The sequence below is a fragment of the Benincasa hispida genome, chromosome 12 (genome assembly GCF_027475165.1).
Source record: "Benincasa hispida cultivar pf3 chromosome 12, pf3_genome.v1.1, whole genome shotgun sequence".
NCBI lineage: Eukaryota > Viridiplantae > Streptophyta > Magnoliopsida > Cucurbitales > Cucurbitaceae > Benincasa > Benincasa hispida.
The window spans coordinates 77,383,170-77,403,290 of record NC_143489.1 but is presented as its reverse complement, the minus strand read 5'-3'; the positions used below and the strand labels follow the sequence as shown (position 1 = coordinate 77,403,290).

Genomic DNA, 20,121 nt, shown 5'->3' with positions numbered 1-20,121 from the left:
CAATTTACTCAATTCTCTTAAATATTGAACCAAACTGAAATCCGTATTAGCCAATTTGGTTTGGTTCTTTGTGATTTGGTTTTTTGGTTCAAGTCTTGCTGGCTACATTTTCTTTTGAAACGGAAACAAGACTTTTTCATTGAAATAATGAAATGAATCTAATACTCAAAGTACAATGACATGGATAAAGATAAAAAGAGAATACGAGGGAAGATACGGAACAACAACGACAAGAACAATAAATTAGAGAAAAAAGAACACAAGCTTAAAAAATCCCCAAAGAATAAAAGTTTTCCAAACGAGAAATGTTCTTGCTGGCTACATTTTGCATTGTATTGTTTTTTCCCCCTTCTGGGGCTTGTGCTTTTGGCCTGATTGTCAATGTTCCAGGTTCTTTTTTACCACGAAATAGCATTATTATTATTTTTTTTTTATTATTTTCTTTGAGAGGAAAGAGATTCATTTCATTGATAAAATGAAATTACAAAATGATGAGTTCAGCCCATGAGATTGAGTCAACAATTGCGGGATGGAGGATTGAACATCCGACCTCTATAAGATTGAAGTAAATGCCAATATCACTGAGCCAAACTCACTTTGGTTGTTTAGCCCATGGGATTACGAAAAAGAATTCCAATTAGATATAAGGTGTGATAAGTTTTATAAAAGGGAGAGCAAAGAAAAGTTTGAATGTCCTGTTCCAGAAGATATATGAATTATGCTCCAACCAAATAGACAAAAATAAAGCCCACGGGAAATTGAAAAATTGAGAAGAAAATGATTAATTTTGTTTGGAAGAAACCTCACACTTCTACCGTAGGAAATAAGCAGAAAATAACAAGAAAATTAGAAGAAAGCAATAAATCTAAGAACACAAAAAGTTACGTGAAAAACTCCCCAATTGGTGAAAAACCACAGACCAGAAAAATTTACAATGTGACAAGTTGCTACAATCACACAAAAATCTCTCCCCGACCCCAATTACAAAATCACTCTCTTCAAAGCTTTTGTCTATTCACACCCTTTTTCTTTTTCCCACTCAAAGTAGAAAATGCAAAAGAGGGAATTTAATTAGTATACATAAACTTAAAGTATTTTGCTAATTGGAATATGTAAAAAACTAAGGAGATGGGCTCCATTTATAGGGTTGGAGCCCACCCCTTCCCAAAAAATTATTGATGTGGGATGTGGGTTTCCCACATCTTGCCAATCCCAACAAATTCCACCTTGTCAAGATATTTGAAGAATCCACATCTTCTGAAACGTCCATTGTCTTCACTGATAATCGTAATTCCCAAGACAAAATTATAAATCACTCCACTATAACGAGTAGACCACTAGAAATACCATCTTCCAAGAATTTTCTTTTTCGTCACATGCCGGCAAAATCTTGCTGATATTTATGGTGAATCTTCCACCTACTTGGCTCTTCTGAAAGTCCTTAAGCCATCGACATAATCTTCCACCACACACCTTGTATAGCCACCAAGTCAATGCCTCGTGTGCAAACTTGTAAAGCTGCTAACACCACATCCTCTATCATGATAAAGCAGACATACCACGGGGATAAATTTTCGTCTTCTTCAGAGGGGGTCACTATCTCCCCTGGCGAGAAAGGCAATGTCAGCATCTGACTCTTTTGACATATTGGCTCTATTAGGACAATCCTTTTTCATTTGTTCAGATTGTCCACATTCCCAGCAAACCCTTTTTTGCACGAACTCTTTCTTCTTACATTTGCTAACTACAAATGCTGAATTCTCTTGTGAAGTATGACCTTCACTCTTCAGTCTTTTTTTCCTTTGACAGAAGTTTACTAGTAACCTCAGCCAAATCTAAAGTTTCTTTCCCGTACATCAAGATTGTTTCCTGTGTCCATAAGAAGGAGGAAGTGACCAGATGAGTTGGAGTGCCTTATCTTCATCTGCTATCTTCACTCCTATCACCTCCAGCTAAAAAACGATGCCATTAAGAATACTTAGATGATTTGAGATTTTTGTACCTTCCACCATTCGCAATGTGTGAAACTGTTCTTTCAGGTACAATCGATTTGAGATGCTTTTTGCCTGATACATTGCTTCAAGCTTCTCCCAAAGCTCTCTGGCTGTCAAAATTCCATGCACATTTACAAGAACGTTTTTAGCCAAATTTAGCCTAATTGCACTTGTAGTTCTCAAATCCATCTCCTCCCAATCTTCATTGCTCATGCTGGATGTCTTAGAACTTTTACTGGAACCACCACTGGACTCTCCTGGATCATCATCACCACTTAACTCTTTAGAAGCACCATTGCTTGGTCTTCCCTTCAAAAAATTATCGATATGGGATGTGGAATTCCCACATTTTGCCAATCCCAACAAATTTGGCTATTAATGGTAGGAGTAGCTAGAATCATCGAGTAAAAGTAGGTTAAAGAGAAGAAGACAATATCAATGATAATAGAACCGCCACCACAATTGATTATGGTTATTGGGAGTTACTTAGGAGTGGTGAGTTTAAAAGTGCTTGAAGAGGGTCTAAGGTAGGGATGGATGGATGAGGAAAGGAGAGGTAAAGGCCAGAGAGGATTCAAGCCGAGGGAGTGTGAAGGTCTAGTCATTGACGCCTTAGAGGGAGCAGCTGAAGCTTGGGTTTTTCCCAGAGGATTGATGATGAAGGGAAAAATGGGAATGAAGATAGAGATATAGCCAATCCCAAAGATAGAGACCCAACAAAGATGAGACAGGGAGATCCAAGCTACAGATGAGGAAAGAAGAGAGTGTGAAAGACAAGGGATGGTGTAAGAGGAGATATGATGTGATGCCAATAAGGGAAGGTTAGGGTTGAATTTTATTGTAGATATACATTCACTTGGTTGGATTTTTTATTTGGTCTTTTAACATTGAATAGAACCAAACTAAAAAAAAGTGGGTTTTTTAAGAAAAGGAATTGACCTGCCCAAATTTTCTAATATAGTCGAAACCAAACTAGTCGATTGGACTCGTTTGGTTTGGTTTGATGGTTTTGCAATTTTGTGGTCACCTCTACTTGAATTGCTTTTGTTATGAAAATCCCAACAAACAATTGGGAATTGGACCGGTTGGGAAGAATACTATATAAAACAACCTATCATATTTCAATTTGCACCACCCCTTCCATGTGGTTTAAAGCAAGTCCCTCCCCATTAATGTTTTATGGCAACCAAAAGCTGGTTTGTCCTTTATGTTTGATTAGAGATTCTGCAAAAGAAGCTTCCTAAGCAAGCATTATTGCCATTGGTTTGCCTTTATGTTTGAAGAACGGAGAATGTCTCAACCATATCTTCTTCCTTCGCTCTTACTCTCAATGGTGATGGTTTAATTTGTTTAATTTGTTCGGTCTTAAGTGGGTCATTCCAACTTTTTTAAAGATAATGTCCTTCAAATTCTTTGCGGACCATCTTCGAATGCACTTATTGTGGATCAGTGCAGTTAAAGGTCGTTTGTCTGAATTATGGAACGAAAGAAATCAATTCATTTCCAGGATTCCCCTTGGTGACGTGTTGAATGCTTCAACTCAGCCCACCTAAAGGCCTCCTCTTGGTGCTCATTATTTGAATGCTTCAAGGGATACTATATTCGAGAATTGAACAGAAATTGGGATAGTTTCATTGTTTCCTTTTGATTACTATGTTGCTTTGATCGTATTTTGTTTCCTCTACATTTTCAGTTTGCAGTTTTTCCCTTAATTGGCTTTTTGTACTTTGGAACATCAAATAGTAAGACTTTAACCCAGATCATCAACTACTAAAGAAAGATAAAGTTGACTAAAAGCATATCTCTTTTTTATTTTTTTTTAATAGAAACAATTGCTTTCATTGGAAGAAAATGAAAGAATATACTGTATACAAAAAAACTAAGCGACAAAACTCCCTAGTGAAAGGATTTCCAACTAAGTAAAATATTGTCTAGGGAATATTACAAAAAAATCTTCAAAACCAAAGCCAAAGAGAAACATGAAACCTCACCAATGACCAAACCTCACTAGGTTCTCTCTCCATACATGAAACACTCTGTTTTTCCTCTCCCTTCAAAGATCCCACAATAAAACGCACACCTCCGCAAACCAAAGAAAGTGGCCTTTCTCTTTGAAAGGCGGATGGAAGAAGAATTCTCCGATCATCGAACGAACATCCCTCTGACGAGCCAACCCAAAATCAAACTCCTGAAAGAAGTCATTCCACATAGGTCTTGCATACTGACACTCTCAGAGAGAGAAGATGATCTAGGTTTTCCTCCACCTTCCCACAAAGAACCTATTAATGAAAGCATCTTTCTCAAGAGCCTATCCATCGTGTTCACACACCCAAGACAATGAAAATCTTGCCAAGAAAAGAACTTGACTTTCTTAGGAATCTTAATCCTCCATAAAACGTCAAAGACCATCTCAATAGCAAGAGAGAGATCTAGTAAAACCCTAAAGAAAGACTTAAAAGAGAAAACCCTCTGCGGTCGAAAGACTCCAACATGAACCTCCTTTCTCCTAAGCCTAAAGTCAAAACCCTCAATCAAGGAAAGAAGAGAGGTCACCTCCGTCATTTCCCTAAGTGTAGGCGTTGTCTTTTCCACAGCGTCTTGTGGGCATGTGTAGGTATATTGTATTTGGGGGAGGGAATGTTGAAGAAATAGGCACAAAAGGAAGAGAAACGATCTCTTTTGAAGAAAGAAACTTTTAATTAGAAATATACAAGGATGAACACTTAGTAATTACACTTTCACTCTCAAGACACTCACTCACTTTTCTACACTAGCTCTCTAGCTTTGCTTGGGTCACATATGGGGTCACACCTCCTATTTATAGGCATGAGATCTTTGGAGCCCAAGTAAAAGGATTTTTCTAGACTATTCTTGGATCCTACAAACATTCTAGATATTTAGATTATCTTTACCTAAAGGAATTCTCTTTGAATCTAAGAAAAATCTAGGATATTTCTAAATCTTTTCTTTTGAGATATTTATTTTACATATTACAACATGCCTCTAGAAAAAAAATCTAGTTTGCATTTTTATGTCATATAATAGATACTTCAAGAAACTTCTAGACTAGTTAGTGTGTCTCCAACATTTCTTCATCAACTGTAGTTTTGATTGCAAACATGACCTTGCCTAAATGTTCCATTTCTTCAAAGTAGCAACATCCTCAGTCCACTGACTTTAGTGCCTCCCACAACATCCCACAAGTCTTGGCCTTAGAGATACGGCTTCATGCATGTGGACCATATGTTGTAGTTCTGACCGTTGAGCTTCTTGATTCCTCCAACAACTTGAAGGTCTCCCATCATCTTGTAGTGAGGAATGCACTCCATGAGCATTGTTTTTAAAGGCCCAAGGTGTACTAAGATGCAATGGTCCTTTGAAGTCTAAGCGTAAGGTGCAAAAAAGGCGCGGACTTTTTTTTTTTCTCTTTTTTGTGAGGTGCACAATATATAAAAATATTACATTATAAAGAGAGCATATTGGAAGTAGAAATATGTTAATAAAAAATGAAAACCCTTAAATATTACTATTTTTTAAAAATAAGAAAAAAGCCTCAAGGCCCAGAGCTTTGAGCCTTAGGGCTTCACAAAATTTGCGTGCCTTATTTTGTGAGCCTCGCCTTGGGAAGGCGAGGTGCCAGACCTGCGCCTTGGGCCTAAGACGTGCGCCTGAGAGGGATTTTTAAAACACTGCCCATGAGTAGCTGTGTCTCAGACAACAAACTTCACAGTCCCAGACTGTACTCGACCTTCAGAAGCTCCACCACATCAAGCTATGCTAGCTTGGCTCTGATACCACTTGTTGAAGAAATGGGCACAAAAGGAAGGGAAACAATCTCTTTTGAAGAAAAAAACTTTTTTTAGAAATATACAAGGATGAACACTTAGTAATTATACTTTCACTCTCAGGACACTCACTCACTTTTTTACACTAGCTCTCTAGCTTTGCTTGGCTCACATATGGGGTCACACCTCCTATTTATAGGCATGAGATCCTTAGAGTCCAAGTAAGGATTTTTCTAGGCTATTCTTGGATCCTACAGACTTTCTAGATATTTAGATTAACCTTATCTAAAGGAATTCTCAAAATTACTTGAATCTATGAAAAATTTAGGATATTTCTAGATCTTTTCTTTTGAGATACTTTGGATTGGGATCTTTGCTTTTGAAAATAAAGAAATAAATATGAAAGTACAGAAAGTAAAATAAAAAGGATGAGTAAAAAGGTAAGAAAACAAATGAGAGAGAAGGAGATTGAAATCGTTTCTGCCCTTTCTGCATTGTGCCCACCAATGCACCCGCAACTTATCCAACTAGGCTGCAACTGCACCCTGGCATGCAACACTCTTGTGCCTGCAATTAACACTCTTTGAAGCACAGCGTGACAGGCCACAGTGCGTTTAGGATGAGCCTGCAAACTACCTTGCAGATGCCTAGCAACACAAACCAAAATTAAAGTCTATTTGATCCTTTTTCAAAGATTGTTTAGAAGGCTAATCAAATCAACTCATATGCCTATGGTTAATTTAAGACTTAGATTAATAAACATGCACTTTAAAATGATTTTGTTGGCTTTTACCTTATGTCTAGAGCAAAATCAAGTCATATGTCTTGGTACTTTACCTAAACTTCTTTTATGAAAACCGTATTGTTAAACTCTTTTGATGTTGAAGTTAAACATGACATGTCAACCTAATTGACTAGAAAAGATTCACCTTAAAGGCCAGATCTTGTACATGCATGAAACTCACGAGCCAGATATCTCTAACACATTGAGCATTCGTTTTCTTTTGGATGAGGCATATATAAGTGGGAGTGATATAACTAAATTTACCATGACCATGAGTGTAAGCTTTTGGGTTAATTGGTGATTTAACTACATATCAGAGTGGAGGTCCTATGTTTTAACTCTTGTGATGTCATTTCCTCCTCAATTAATATTGATTTTCACTAGTTGGCCTTCTACAAATTTTCAAACCCACTAATAATGGGAATGTTTAAGTATTGATATAATTACATTTATGGTAACCCATAAGCATAAGATTTTACGTCAATGGGTGATTCAGTTTGATATAAGAGCAGGAGATCTTGTGTTCGAACCCTTGGAATGTCATTTTCTTCCCAGATTAATATGGATTTAAACTATTAGGGTTCTACGTTTCAATTAAACGAGCATTGATAATGTCATTCTAGAAATTCTTGTAACACCTTTATAATATAGCCCCCCTTAAGGATGTTCCAAAATTTTATTGGCTATGCAGTAAAGCCATTTGGCCCGAGAGATTTGTTTGACCCCAAGTCCTTCACAACTTGCCATACTTCCTCTTTTATAATGGCTTGACCTAACTCGAAGGATAAGGAAGGAATCTGCAGTTTCGGAAAGTATAACCACACATAGAATTTTATGAATTCCTTTTCAGTTTCATTGTTGTTAATAAGCTTCTACATTCAGCTGAGAGCATCTCAAGGATAGAGTTCTTCCTTTTTCGAGTAGCCACAGTACTGTGTGGAAAAACCTGGTATTAATATCTTTCCTCATTCAGCCATTTCAATTTACATCTTTGTCTCCAAAGTGATTCCTCTTTGGCAGCCAAGGGAAAAAGCTGTGATGTAATGAAACTTCTTTGGGAGCAATGGACCGTAGGTCCCTCGATTCCTCTAAAGGATCCAGCATAGAGAGCTCCAGAATAAGCTGATTCCTTTGTGTATTGGTGAAGCCAAAAGTGCCATTATTCCACATATTCTGGTAACAGAATGAGGAAGGGGCCTTAATTATTTATGCCAACAGATAGTTGTATGGGATAACGATCTGATGTCACTCTTTCCAACATTTGACCACTGGATTTTGGAACTTTGATAAGAAGGTTTCTGCGGCTTAAAATCTGTAAGTGGGGTGAGGGTGCGGGTGTTCCTAAAATCAGACCATGTATGTAAACCATTTAATAGAGGAATGTAATCGAGGACCGGAGATTCAATGAATTTGTTGAAGTGTGCCTACTCTTTGATGGTCTTTTATAGACTTATTTTTCATTAGGCCAACAAATCATGTTGAAGTCTCCCCCAAAAGAGCCAGTTATCCAAGGAGAGAGAATAAATCTGCGAGTTCCTCCCAGAAGTGAAGTTTTCCCTATGATTTAGTGGGGCCGTAATTCCTAACAGCCAAAAAGAATACCCAAAAGCAAGAGATATGTGGGAGGGATAAAACAAAAGCAATTTTGGTAATTTATTATTATTATTTTTAAAAAAGCCTGTGAAAGAAGGGTCATTCCACATGATGCTGATTCCTCCCAAGAATCCCATGGATTCCTGTGCTGTCCAACCAATATCCTTAGCACTCCATAAAGAGTTGATGAAAAGTATATCTACGATTGCCACCTTTGTCACTTGAAAAATGACAATGGTGGGATTGTACTTAACAATAGTACTTTTAATAGGATTGTACTTAATAATAGTATTTTTAATGGGAGCCCAACTTTCTCCCCCAGCCTAAGCCTTGATATTGAGATTTTTTACCCACCCATATTCTTTGAGGAAGAGGGTTTGTCATAATTCACGGAAGAGGGAAGGCTAGATCTAGATAACTCCCTTATTCCTTGGCTTTGTTTCCTTCAAGATTTGACTGGGTTGGTCATTTGTGTCCGTAAGTTTACAAGCCATTGATTTCTATTGAAATTTCTGAATTCTCTGAATTTTTCTTATTTCTTTACACATGGATATAGTCCTAATATATACAATGAGAAGAGCCAAATATGGCAAAGATAATCAACGGTAAAAAGAATGTAAATAACGAAAGAATATTACATAAAAAGAATGAATACTAATTACAAAATAATATTCCAAAGAATCAGGGGAAAGGAGAAGACTTTCTATATTCAACACTCCCCCTCAAGCTGGATTGTATTTGTTGATTAAGTCCAGCTTGGCTTTTAAGACTTCAAAAGTGTTATAAAGCTTTTGTAAGAATGTCAGCAATCTGCATCTTGGTGGGTATGTTGTTAATGGAGACACTTTTGTTTTCTATTTTCTCTTTAATAAAGTGTCGATCAATATCCACATGTTTTATGTGATCATGATGGACCGGGTCTTTGGTAATACTTAGAGTAGTTTGATTGTCACAATATACCTCCATTGGTTCTTCTGATGTGATTTTAAGTTCTGATAGGATGCTTTTGAGCCAGATTCCTTCATATATTCCTTGAGCTAGTGCCTTTAGTTCAGCTTCAACACTACTCCTAGATACGACTGATTGTTTCTTGCTCCGCCAAGTGACTAGGTTTCCCAAACAAAGGTACAGTATCTACTTGTTGATCTTATGCCTATTTTTGAGCTTGCCCAATTAGCATCCGTGAATACTTCAATGTTTCTTTTCCTGGATTTCTTGAAGTACGGGCCTTCTCTTGGAGTTCCTTTCAAGTACCTGAGTATTCTATAAGTAGCTTGCATATTTTCGTCAGTTGGATTATTCATAAATTGATTTACAAAGCTTACTACAAAACAGATATCTGGTCTAGTGTGAGTTAGGTAAATTAGTTTTCCAACTAGCCTTTGATACTGATCTTTGTTAACCATTGTGTTTTCTTTGCTTACGTGATGATTTGTGTCGATGGGAGTATTAGCGGGTTTACATCCAAGCATACCAGTTTCCTTTAAGAGATCAAGGACATTTTCGTTGAGAAATACTTGAATCTTGCTTTGAGCGGGCCACTTCCATCCCTAGGAAGTATTTAAGGTTGCCTAAGTCTTTTACTTCTAATTCCTTGGCTAAGAGTAATTTTAGTTTTCTTATTTCTTCTTCATGGTCTCCTATAAGGATAATGTCATCTACAACGATGATAATTGCTATTTTACCCTTGCAAGGATGTTTGACGAAGAGGGTATGGTCAGATTGACATTGCAAGTACCCGTTGTTCTTTACTACTTTTGAAAACTTTTCAAACCAGGCTTTAGGAGATTGTTTTAAGCCATAAAGGGATTTCTTGAGTTTGCATATACCTTATTCCTAGTTTTAGTTGATTCTATACTAGTGGGTATATCTATATACACTTCTTCTAAGTCTCCATTAAGGAAGGCGTTCTTTTTTTCTAATTAGTGAAGTATCCAATCATTATTCGCTGTTATAGAAAAAAGGACACAGATAGTATTTAATTTTGCTATCGGGGCAAATGTTTTTTGGTAGTCCGCCATAAGACTGGGTGAATCCTTTTGCAACAAGTCTAGCTTTTAGCATGTCAATTTCTCCATTAGCTTTGTATTTGATGGTGAAGATCCATTTGCATCCTATCATGTTCTTTCATGGGGTAAGTTTGTTATTTCCTATGTGTTGTTCTTTTCCAAGGCATTTATTTTGTCTAATACAGCTTGCTTCCAATTGGGGTCTTTAAGACCTTCATAGACGTTAGGAATGCATATGTTGGATAAGGTAGTTGTGGAATGCATCCTACAAGTTCTTACTCCTTTCTGTTTTGCAATGGGAAGATCGAGGTTCATAAGGGTTTCCATTGTGGAGTTGGGGACATGATTTTCTTGCATTTCGGTCGGCTTTTGACTAAGCACTGGTTTATGTCCAAGAGTGTTTGTTTTTTTTTCGAGTATAGACTATGGGATATTTCCTACATTCGAGTGTGTTTTGGTTGGAAATATCAGTTTCATTATAGACTATGGGATCTTTCCTACATTCGAGTGTGCTTTGGTTGGACAATATCAGTTTCATGTTGGAAGGGAGCATTTTCTTCAATGAAGGTTGTTATTGGGGTTCCTTTGTTTTCAAGTATGGAAGGTTCAGTGATGTCTTGCTTTTGAAAATAAAGTTGTGCTTCAAAGAAGGTTACATTCATGGAGGTATAAAATTTTCCTGTGGTTGGTGAATAGCATTTGTATCCTTTTTGGCTCGAAGCACGACCTAGAAATATACATTTGATTGCCTTAGGATCTAGTTTACTCCCATTGGGTCGATGATCTTGAACAAATACTGTACAACCAAATATTTTTAAGGGAACTTGAGAGAATAATCTATTATGTGGAAATAAGTCCTTAAGTTTTTATAAGGGATTTTTGAAGCCTAATGTTCGAGAGGGCATTCTGTTAATAAGGTATGTGGCTGTCAGAACAACTCCCCAAAAACGATGGGGAGTGTTAGCGAAAAGCATTAAAGCTCTAGAAACTTCTAAGAGATGTCTATTTTTCGTCTCCGCAATTCTATTTTGTTGGGGAGTGTTAGCGCATGTACTTAGGTGGGCAGTACCTTTTTCTTGTAGAAAGTTCCTTGAGGAAGTGTTAAAATAATCCTTAGCATTATCAGTGTGAATGATTTGGATTTTTGTGTTAAATAGATTGAGAATCATAGCATACATACTTTTAAATATGAAAGTAACCTCAGATTTTTCTTTCATTAAAAATACCGAAGTAAGTCTGTTGTGATCATCAATAAGGAAAACAAACCATTTAGCTCCTGTTATATTCTAAACTCTACTAGGTCCCCAAACATCATATGCATTATAGAAAGAGAGGGTTTATAAGCGCTTACCGGATATGAAGTTCGAGCCAACTTTGCTATTTCACAAGACTCACATTGAAAAACCTGAAAACTTTTATTAAAAATATCTGGAAAAATTCGTTTCAAATGTAGAAAATTGGGATGTCCTAAACGATTATGCCATAACATTATTGTACTATCATAATTGTCTTTAGAAACAACAAAAGTAGATTTGCTAAGACCTAACTCCTTGACAAGAGACTTGGAAGCATTTAGTATGTAAAGACTCGAGGATTCCTTGGTATTGCCAATCGTCTTCTCCAAATTCAAATCCTGAAATATGTAATTATGTGAGTGGAAAACTGTAATGCACTTTTTCATAAGTGTTGGTTCGCTTATGGAAAGAAGATTGCATCTAAGTTTTAGAACATGTAATACATTTTCTAACATAAAATCTTTAGAGATAAAAACATTGCCAGTTCCTATCACTTTAGAACAGGTACCATCAACAATTTTACAGGGGTTTGACCGCTACAGTGGTCATAATTAGTTAAAAGTGAGATATCACCCGTCATGTGATATGAAGCTCAAGAATCAATAATCCAAGTACTACAATTTTCTTTAGTTGCATTAAGGACATAAGGGAAGTTATCTGATTGTGCAACGGTAGCCACACTTGTTTCTAATGTTTTTTGAGTAGATTTGGGTTGACCAAAGAGTTTTTAGAGAATATCCAACTACTCTTTAGTAAACATATTATTTTTAGGGGTAATGTTACGTTCGGTTGTTGCACTTGTTTGGTAGGCCTTTCCACTTCTATTGCCTGTTCCTTTGTTTGACTTCCAATCTAGAGGTTTGCCATGAATATCCCAACACACTTCTTTAGTGTGTCCTGGTTTTCTATAATGCCCACACCATGGTCTTGGTTTCGTTTGCCGACTATCAGTTCCTATGTAGCTGATTTCGATTGTAACGGTTATCATGAGTATTTATACGTACCTCATTACCAAGAATTCGAGCAATTAAAGCCGATCCTTCAGGTTCAGAGCTTGCAGACACTCCTAATATTAGTTTCTTCTTACTTTCTTCTCTTCTTACTTCTGCAAAAACTTCTCTGATATTAAGTAAGGGTTTAATAGCTAAAATTCTACCATGTACCTCATCTAATTCTTTATTAAGGTCGAGAAGAAATTTGAACGCTCATTTCTTCTCAACCATCTTTTTGTATGTAGCTCCATCTGCAGTGCATTCCCACTTGTGGCTTTCAAATACATCAAGTTGTTGCCAAAGACGAGACAGTTGAGTGAAGTAGTGAGTAACTTGCATATCGCTCCGCCGTATCTCGTGAATTTTGCCTTCAATTTCAAATGATTCCGTTGTATTTTCTTGGTCGGAATAGGTTTCACGAGTTGTTTCCCAGATTTTGCTTGCAGTCGAGAAGAGTAGAAATCCTTCACCAATCTCTCTGTCGTCATGGAGTTGATTAGCCATGACGTAACCATATTATTTTTCAGCTTTCCATGTATTTCAGATCAACTTGGTCTGAGATAAGATTTTCGCTTGATAGATAATCTTCCTTTCCTTTTCCACATGTAAACATCATAACAGATTGTGACCAAGGGAGATAATTCCTTCCATTTAGTTTGTGATTAGTAATTGGAAGTATGGTCCCTTTTGTACTGTTAGAATTTGCAGATCCCATATTATATTGTTAAATTCTGTAGAGGAGGATATTTAGCACTTACCCAAATCTTCCTTGTAACAAAGGAAAAACAAAAAGATACATTCTCAGACCTGAAGCTTGAGGAAAATTGATCCGAAATAATAATAAAAAACACGATTCAGATATGCCTAGACCCAGATGAAGTAATAATTGCGAAAAAAATAGGGGAAATGGATATGCTCGTGACCCGATTCAGCAACGACTTGAGAAAAATAGGGGAAGCGGATATGCCCGACCCGGTTGGATACACGCGACCCAATTGACCCACGATGAAAACCCTTGCTCAGTTACGGCTTTGTTCAGACATGATTCAGCCCATGATTCTTGGTCGATTTGTTTCAGAAGATTTTGATTGAAGCTTGGCTGCAATTTGCTTCTGATGTGAAGCTTGGTTGCGATTTTCTTCTATTTGGATGATTCCTCACAAATTTGCTCCGGACGTGGTTATGGATAGAGGTTTTCTGATGCACGGCTTGAAACCAATCGGTATGTTGATTGAAGCTTCAATGCTCTGTTTTTCTTTGCTAGGGTTTCAGATGTTGTGAAACGTGTGGATCTGATACCATATTGAAATTTCTTAATTCTCTGAATTTTTCTTATTTCTTTATACATGGGTATAGTCCTAATATATACAATGATAAGAGTCAAATATGACAAAGATAATCAACGGTGAAAAGAAAGGAAATAAGGAAAGACTATTGCAGAAAAAGAATGAATACTAATTACAAAATAATATTCCAAAGAAATAGGGGAAAGGAGAAGACTCTCTATATTCAACAATTTCAAAGGGTGTCAGATATTGGCCTCTTCTTCAATATGAGTGATTTTCATAAGATAAAATAGAGTTCCATCTTAAAACTAATTGGCAATGAGAGGAGTAACTCATGTATCTTATAAAGATGGTGAGATCTCTTTATCTTTCTGATGTGGGATCTTCAACATGCCCCCACTAGATGATGGATTTTTTGGTTCATCATTCTTGGGCCGGAGACCAATTTTTTCGGGCGAAATACCGTTTGAACTTTATGGGTTCTTCTATCATATTATATATAAACATGAGGTTCCATCTAAAAAATAATTGGCAATGAGAAGAGTGAATTATATGTTTTCTAAAGATTGTGAGGTCTCTCCAGAGTTCTAATATGGAATCCTCGACAATTTTCAATCAATTGTTTTCTTGTGACTTGGTGATCCATGGAAATGGACTGTTTAAGCTTTGGGTGAAGATTATAGGGATGGACCGATCAGATATATCAGAATGTTGTTAAATTGAAAAGGATTTGATTATTAGCCAAGGTCTCTCCATCTGAATTATTTGTTTTAATGTCTTCAATTTGAACTGCGATTCAATGGGTATGAGACATTAGAGATCTCCATTTAAGGGGGAGGAGGACTATAGACTTCATTAATTTTATCCTTAGGCATGAGATGAGCATGTCAAGATAGAAGTAGACACTGTCTCGGGGCAATTGTACTGGAGTTCTGGAATTATCGACTTTAAAAGATTAGTGCATGTGTAATAACTTGTGTCATTTATTTTCTGGCAACAAAGCCAACAAGGATTTGCTATTGAAGGGACGTTCAGAGGGGCAGTTTGATATTGATACACAAGTTCGCGCAAGCTTGAGTGGGGTGTTGGGTTTATTTTTCTGTAAATACTAGTGGTTCATATTTGTGCAGCTCTGTCCATATTCCAGTTTATTGCATATCCCTTATGCCTTCTCCGGTTAGTTTGGAGTTAGAATGTATGACTCTAAGCTTGTTTTGGGAAGGATCCGAAGGCAGCAAACCAAATCACCTTGTCTGATGGAGCATGGTTTATACGGCAAAGGATCAAGGAGGCCTCGGAATTGGGGACTTCACTAACAGCAACTTGGCCTTGATAGAAAAAGGGGCTGGAGATTTTTTCAGGAGCATGACTCTCTTTGGAGGAAGGTAGTCCTTAGTACCCACGGTGCTGATGATTCTGCTTGGCACACTCTTGGAAAAGGGCATTCAAGCTTTAGAAGCCCCTGGATAAGTATATCTAAATCATGGAAGAAGATTGAAGGCCTTGCACATTTCAAAATAGGAAACGGAACGAGAATCCTTTTTTTGGAAGGATCCTTGGCTCAATGGATCTATTTTGAAGGATATCTACCATGGCTGTATGCTATTGCTTCTAATTCAGTGGGATCGGTTAGTTCTTATTGGGGTTCCTCCACTTCTTGGAATGTTGCTCTCCGAAGGTTTTTGAAGGATGGGGAGATTTTAGACTTTCAAACTCTGTTGCATTCTTTATCTAGCGATTCTCTAAATGATAGTGAAGACTATGGTCACTTGAACCTTCAGGTAATTTTTCGGTTAAATCCTTGACAAAGCATTTGGCTTCTTCTTCTAATCTGGACAGCATCATCTTGTTAGGATACCACCTAACAAGGAAATTCTCAAGAACACAAAAACAAATAAGAACTGTAAAAGATAGATATATATTGCAGTATCAATGATGAAAACTACAATATACCATAGCCATAGCCTTTTTAGAGGGCTACACTCTCCTTCAATTCCCCAAAGGAAATTCCCACCAAACTCTTCATACCTCCTAACCTCACACTCACCTACTATTTATAACCTGAAGAGACCTAACAACCCTCATGGCTAATTACTAGAATACCCTTACTACTAATATTCCACTAATAATCCTCTATGACTAGGGGTCTTACACATCTTTAATGAAATTTGGAAGACTAAGAGCCCTAAGAAAAGAAAACAAATATTTTGGTGTGGATCATGCGTAATGGAAACCTCAATTCAGCTGATGTCCTTCAGAAAAAAACTTCCATCTCAGTGTTTACAATGCAGGGGAATCTCTTAGCCACATTCTATTTGAGTGTGTTTTATCCCAGCATTGGTTCTTGTTATTCGCAGCCTTCAACATTCAATGTGTTTTCTCCAACTCATGGAAGGAAAACGTACATCAGCTTCTTTGTGGCATCAGTTGGAACTCTCAAGCTTATTTACTATGGGTTAATGTGGTCAAAGCATTGCTTTTTGAGCTTTTTGGGTGGAAAGGAATCATCACATTTTTCAGCAGTCTTCTCAACATTATTCTTCCATCTTTGATTCGGCCCAGCTAAAATCTTCATCATGGTGTTTTCTCTCCAAGAAGTTTGAAGGGCATTCCATTCGGGATATATTGCAATTGGCCTGCTTTTATCAAACCTTTCTAAGCTTTTAATTTTTTTAGTTCTTGTTTAATTCTCTTGTTTATGTTTTCTATTCTTGTACACATTAAGTTCTTGTTCTTTTTTTAAGTCTTTTGTTTTTAGCTTGTTTATGTTTTGTTCATTGTATCCTTCTGTATTACAGAGCACAACTCTTTACATTCTCTTAATGAAAAGTTTCATATCCTTTTCTAAAAAAAACCTGGCCACTGTATCTGTTACTAAGATTCTAACGTGGTTGACCATTTACAAAGTTCCTATCAATATTATTTGGATATCCTTTGAAATTCTTTGCTGTGTGGATATTGTGAATATGTATTATTCTCTTTGAGATTCTGATTTTTTTTTTTCATAAAAAAATGGTTTTACCAGTTGGAAAAAGAAGCACTTGTTAAAGGGATTCCTGTAGGACAAACTCTCGATATAGATATTCCACCACCTCGGCCCAAGAGAAAACCAAGCAATCCTTATCCAAGGAAAACTCCTATATCAAAGTTGGGTGCAAATGACGGGAAGCTCTTGACTTTGGTGTCTTCTTCACAGAGCAAACAAATCTTGGATTTGGAGAAGGAGCCACTGAACGAGGTGTGCTGCACTCTTCTATCTTCTTCCATTGAGTTAATGTTTATTGATATTTCATTTTTCTTATTATATTCTTAGGCCACTAGTGGAGAAGAACAGGCAACTAATGAAAAGGATACTCATGACGATAATTACTCAGAAGTACTTACCCTATCACGAGAGGGCAACTCCTTTTCGTGGAAAAACACAGATTGTGTACCTGCGCAAGTTAAACTAAATGACTCGTGTGCTTTCAGGGAGTTTGTGCCTTCATTCAAAGAGGTAATTGTGCAATATGAAACAAATGAATTTTATATGTTCTCTCAACTTATATAGCATCGTAATATCAATATTACCTTGATGCCAAACAGCCACTCCATGATAAAGGCACGGGCAAAGCTTTAGAATTGGAGATTTCAAGCACTTCACAAGAAAAATCTGTGCCTGCTGAAAAGAAAGAAGCTTTAAGCTGCGTACTGTCCGGAGATGAAATGCAAGCTGCTCATAATTATCCAAGGCATGTGCCTGTGCATGTGGTAGATGGAAGCTTAGGAGCAAATGTTCAAGGGTCAGTAACCGATGCTCCACTGCTGGAATCGACTTTTCATCCAGCAATGGAGGTTCAAAGAGAGCATAATATACTTGGGAATCCATCTGATTCTGTTTCCTTTGAACATCAAAATAATGCACCTAGGTGCATTTATCAATCGTTTCCAACTATTCATCCTCCATTTACCTTACTTCGCCCTAACCAAGAAAATTACAAGTCACTTCTCCACATGTCCTCATTTTCAAGTCTGGTTGTGTCTACCCTTCAACAAAACCCAGCAGCCCATGCAATAGCAAGCTTGACAGCATCATGTTGGCCCTATGTGAATCCTGAAACTTCTGTAGATTCTCCCGCGTGTGATAAGGAAGGTTTTAGAACCAAGCAAATGAATCCCACCCCTAGTATGGAAGCCATTGCTGCAGCAACTGTAGCAGCTGCAACTGCATGGTGGGCGGCCCATGGACTGCTACCTTTATGTGCTCCTTTTCATTCTACCTTTACTAATGCCGCTATATCAGCTCCTGTGGTACAATCATCAGATACCTGTCGAAATCCTGAGTCCAAGGACAAAGCAGAAAGTTCCCAACAAAATGCTGCTTTGCAAAATCAACAGCTGGATGCAGAACAATCAGAAGCTTTAACTGCTCAACATTCAGGTTCCAAGTTACCTACTCATTCATCATCTGATTCTGAGGGTAGTGGAGGTGCAAATGCAAATGATACAGTGAAACCTGCCCATGACGAGAAGACCCCTGCTGAGGTTGAGTTTCATGATTCAAACAAAGGGAAGAGGGGAAAACAAGTAGATCGTTCTTCATGTGGTTCAAATACACCATCTGGAAGTGATCAAGAGATAGATGCAACAGAAAATAACGATAAAGAAGAAAAAGAGGAGGAAAAAGATCTTGAGATGAATCGTCCAGCCGTCGAGTCTAGTAATCGTCGCAGTAGAAGTATCAGTAACACAAGTGAATCTTGGAAGGAGGTTTCTGATGAGGTAAAAAGGGTATGTTATTTTATTTTATGTATTCTATAGCAGTTTTCTTCGTATAATGCTTACATTTTCTTGTAACTTATATCCATACAGGGGCGACTGGCTTTTCAAGCACTCTTCACTCGTGATGTATTGCCTCAAAGCTTTTCACCTCCCTATGATGTAGAAAATGAGAATAAGGCAAATGAGAACGTCGAGAAAGATAGTCATATTGTAGGTAAAGATAGTGGTGGCTCAGTTTTGGACCTTAACAGCAAGACTTGTGGATCTTCTAGTCATCAAGGTACGGAGAGAGATACATCAGCAATAGGTGTCAGCAATGGAGAGGGAGAATTTCTCACAATTGGACTAGGAAATGGTACCCCGAAGGGTTGTCGAACTGGATTCAAACCTTATAAAAGATGTTCAATGGAAGCAAAGGAAAAAAGAATGACAACATCGAGCAACCACTGTGAGGAGGGAGGTCAAAAAAGACTACGCCTGGAGCAGAATGCTACAATTTGACAGTTGATTCACATGCAAACGAGCAAAGGAAACCTTTGTCTGCTGCATGTATATCTAACCTTCCTCATCGATCTATCTTTCCTACTTTAATTCTTCACGTGTGTACTATAAAATGCCTACATTATGTGATTGGTACATTCGAACTTATACAACTGAACTGAAGATTACCCTAAATTAGCCTTTTTGTAAGAATTGTTCAGTACCCAGTTGCCATTATCTTGCTACCCCTTCTATAGGCTTTAGTCTCTTTATGAAGACGGTACAAACTTAGCATGTTGTCTAATGCATGTTCCAGTGTCTAGGAACCTAAAGTCAAATCTGTTAATCGTGTAGAAACTATTAAAGCAATGAAGACATTCCTTCGGTGTGGCTGCTGATGATAATAATATCTTGCTACCTACCATTCATTTTCATGCTAAGTCTCTCAGTTTATTTTTATGATGTTATTTTGATTACTAATTTACTGGTTGGATGTTTTCCAGTTACAAGAACAGAACTCTAGAAGACTCTGAGATTTGAGTCAAAGTTGATACTTTGAACAGATTCCCATCTCTGATCTGTATCAGCAAGCATCATGAAAAATTTGGGCCGATGACCTGGGTCCAAAATATCAAATGACCCATTTTTTTTTAAAAAAGGTCAATTGACCCTCTGCTGACATCATCACAGTATGAGATTACAAAATTGCCTCTCCTTTTGTCTCTCATACGATATCCCTCTCTTCAAACATAACGGTTGTCCCAGAAGGTGTCGTTTGAAATTATTGTGGACGTGTCACTCAATCTCGCTCTACAAAATCATTGTCTATCTGCTGCCGTAATCGAAGTTCTTGGGTAAGTGAATGTAATCTTTGTTGTGCATGTTGTGTTGTCTGTTTAGGTTTCATTGGGTTGGAATCAGCCTGCACATTCTGTAAGTTTCAGGGTTTAGAAATCGGTCACTGTCTATTTTTATTTTGGGTTTCAATGTATTCTACGTGGGTTGAGGACAAAGGAGATATAGTGAGAGCCAAATAAGGTGAGAGCGAGTTTTGCGAGAGCGATATAGATGAGAGTGAGATAAGTGATGGACACTGGGGAGAGCTAGATCAGCGAGAGCGAGATGGACGAGAGCATAATAGG

At 37.4% G+C, this 20,121-nt stretch overlaps 1 protein-coding gene across 8 annotated transcripts in view; it reads left to right on the top strand.

Annotated features, from left to right (window-relative positions):
- LOC120067216 (protein LATE ELONGATED HYPOCOTYL) overlaps nucleotides 1-19,413 on the top strand; it is a 34,043-nt gene extending 14,630 nt beyond the window's left edge. For 4 of the 8 annotated variants that reach the window (XM_090308610.1, XM_090308613.1, XM_090308612.1 and 1 more), the window contains 4 exons: nucleotides 16,764-16,976; nucleotides 17,052-17,234; nucleotides 17,324-18,499; nucleotides 18,590-19,413. In XM_090308610.1, the coding sequence (XP_090164736.1) occupies nucleotides 16,764-16,976; nucleotides 17,052-17,234; nucleotides 17,324-18,499; nucleotides 18,590-19,000 (1,983 nt within the window). In that variant the 3' untranslated portion in view covers nucleotides 19,001-19,413. Of the gene's footprint in view, nucleotides 1-16,763; nucleotides 16,977-17,051; nucleotides 17,235-17,323; nucleotides 18,509-18,589 lie in introns of all 8 variants that reach the window. The other 4 variants (XM_090308607.1, XM_090308609.1, XM_039018727.2 and 1 more) reach the window with 1 other exon arrangement.
- The last annotated feature ends 708 nt before the right edge of the window (nucleotides 19,414-20,121 follow it).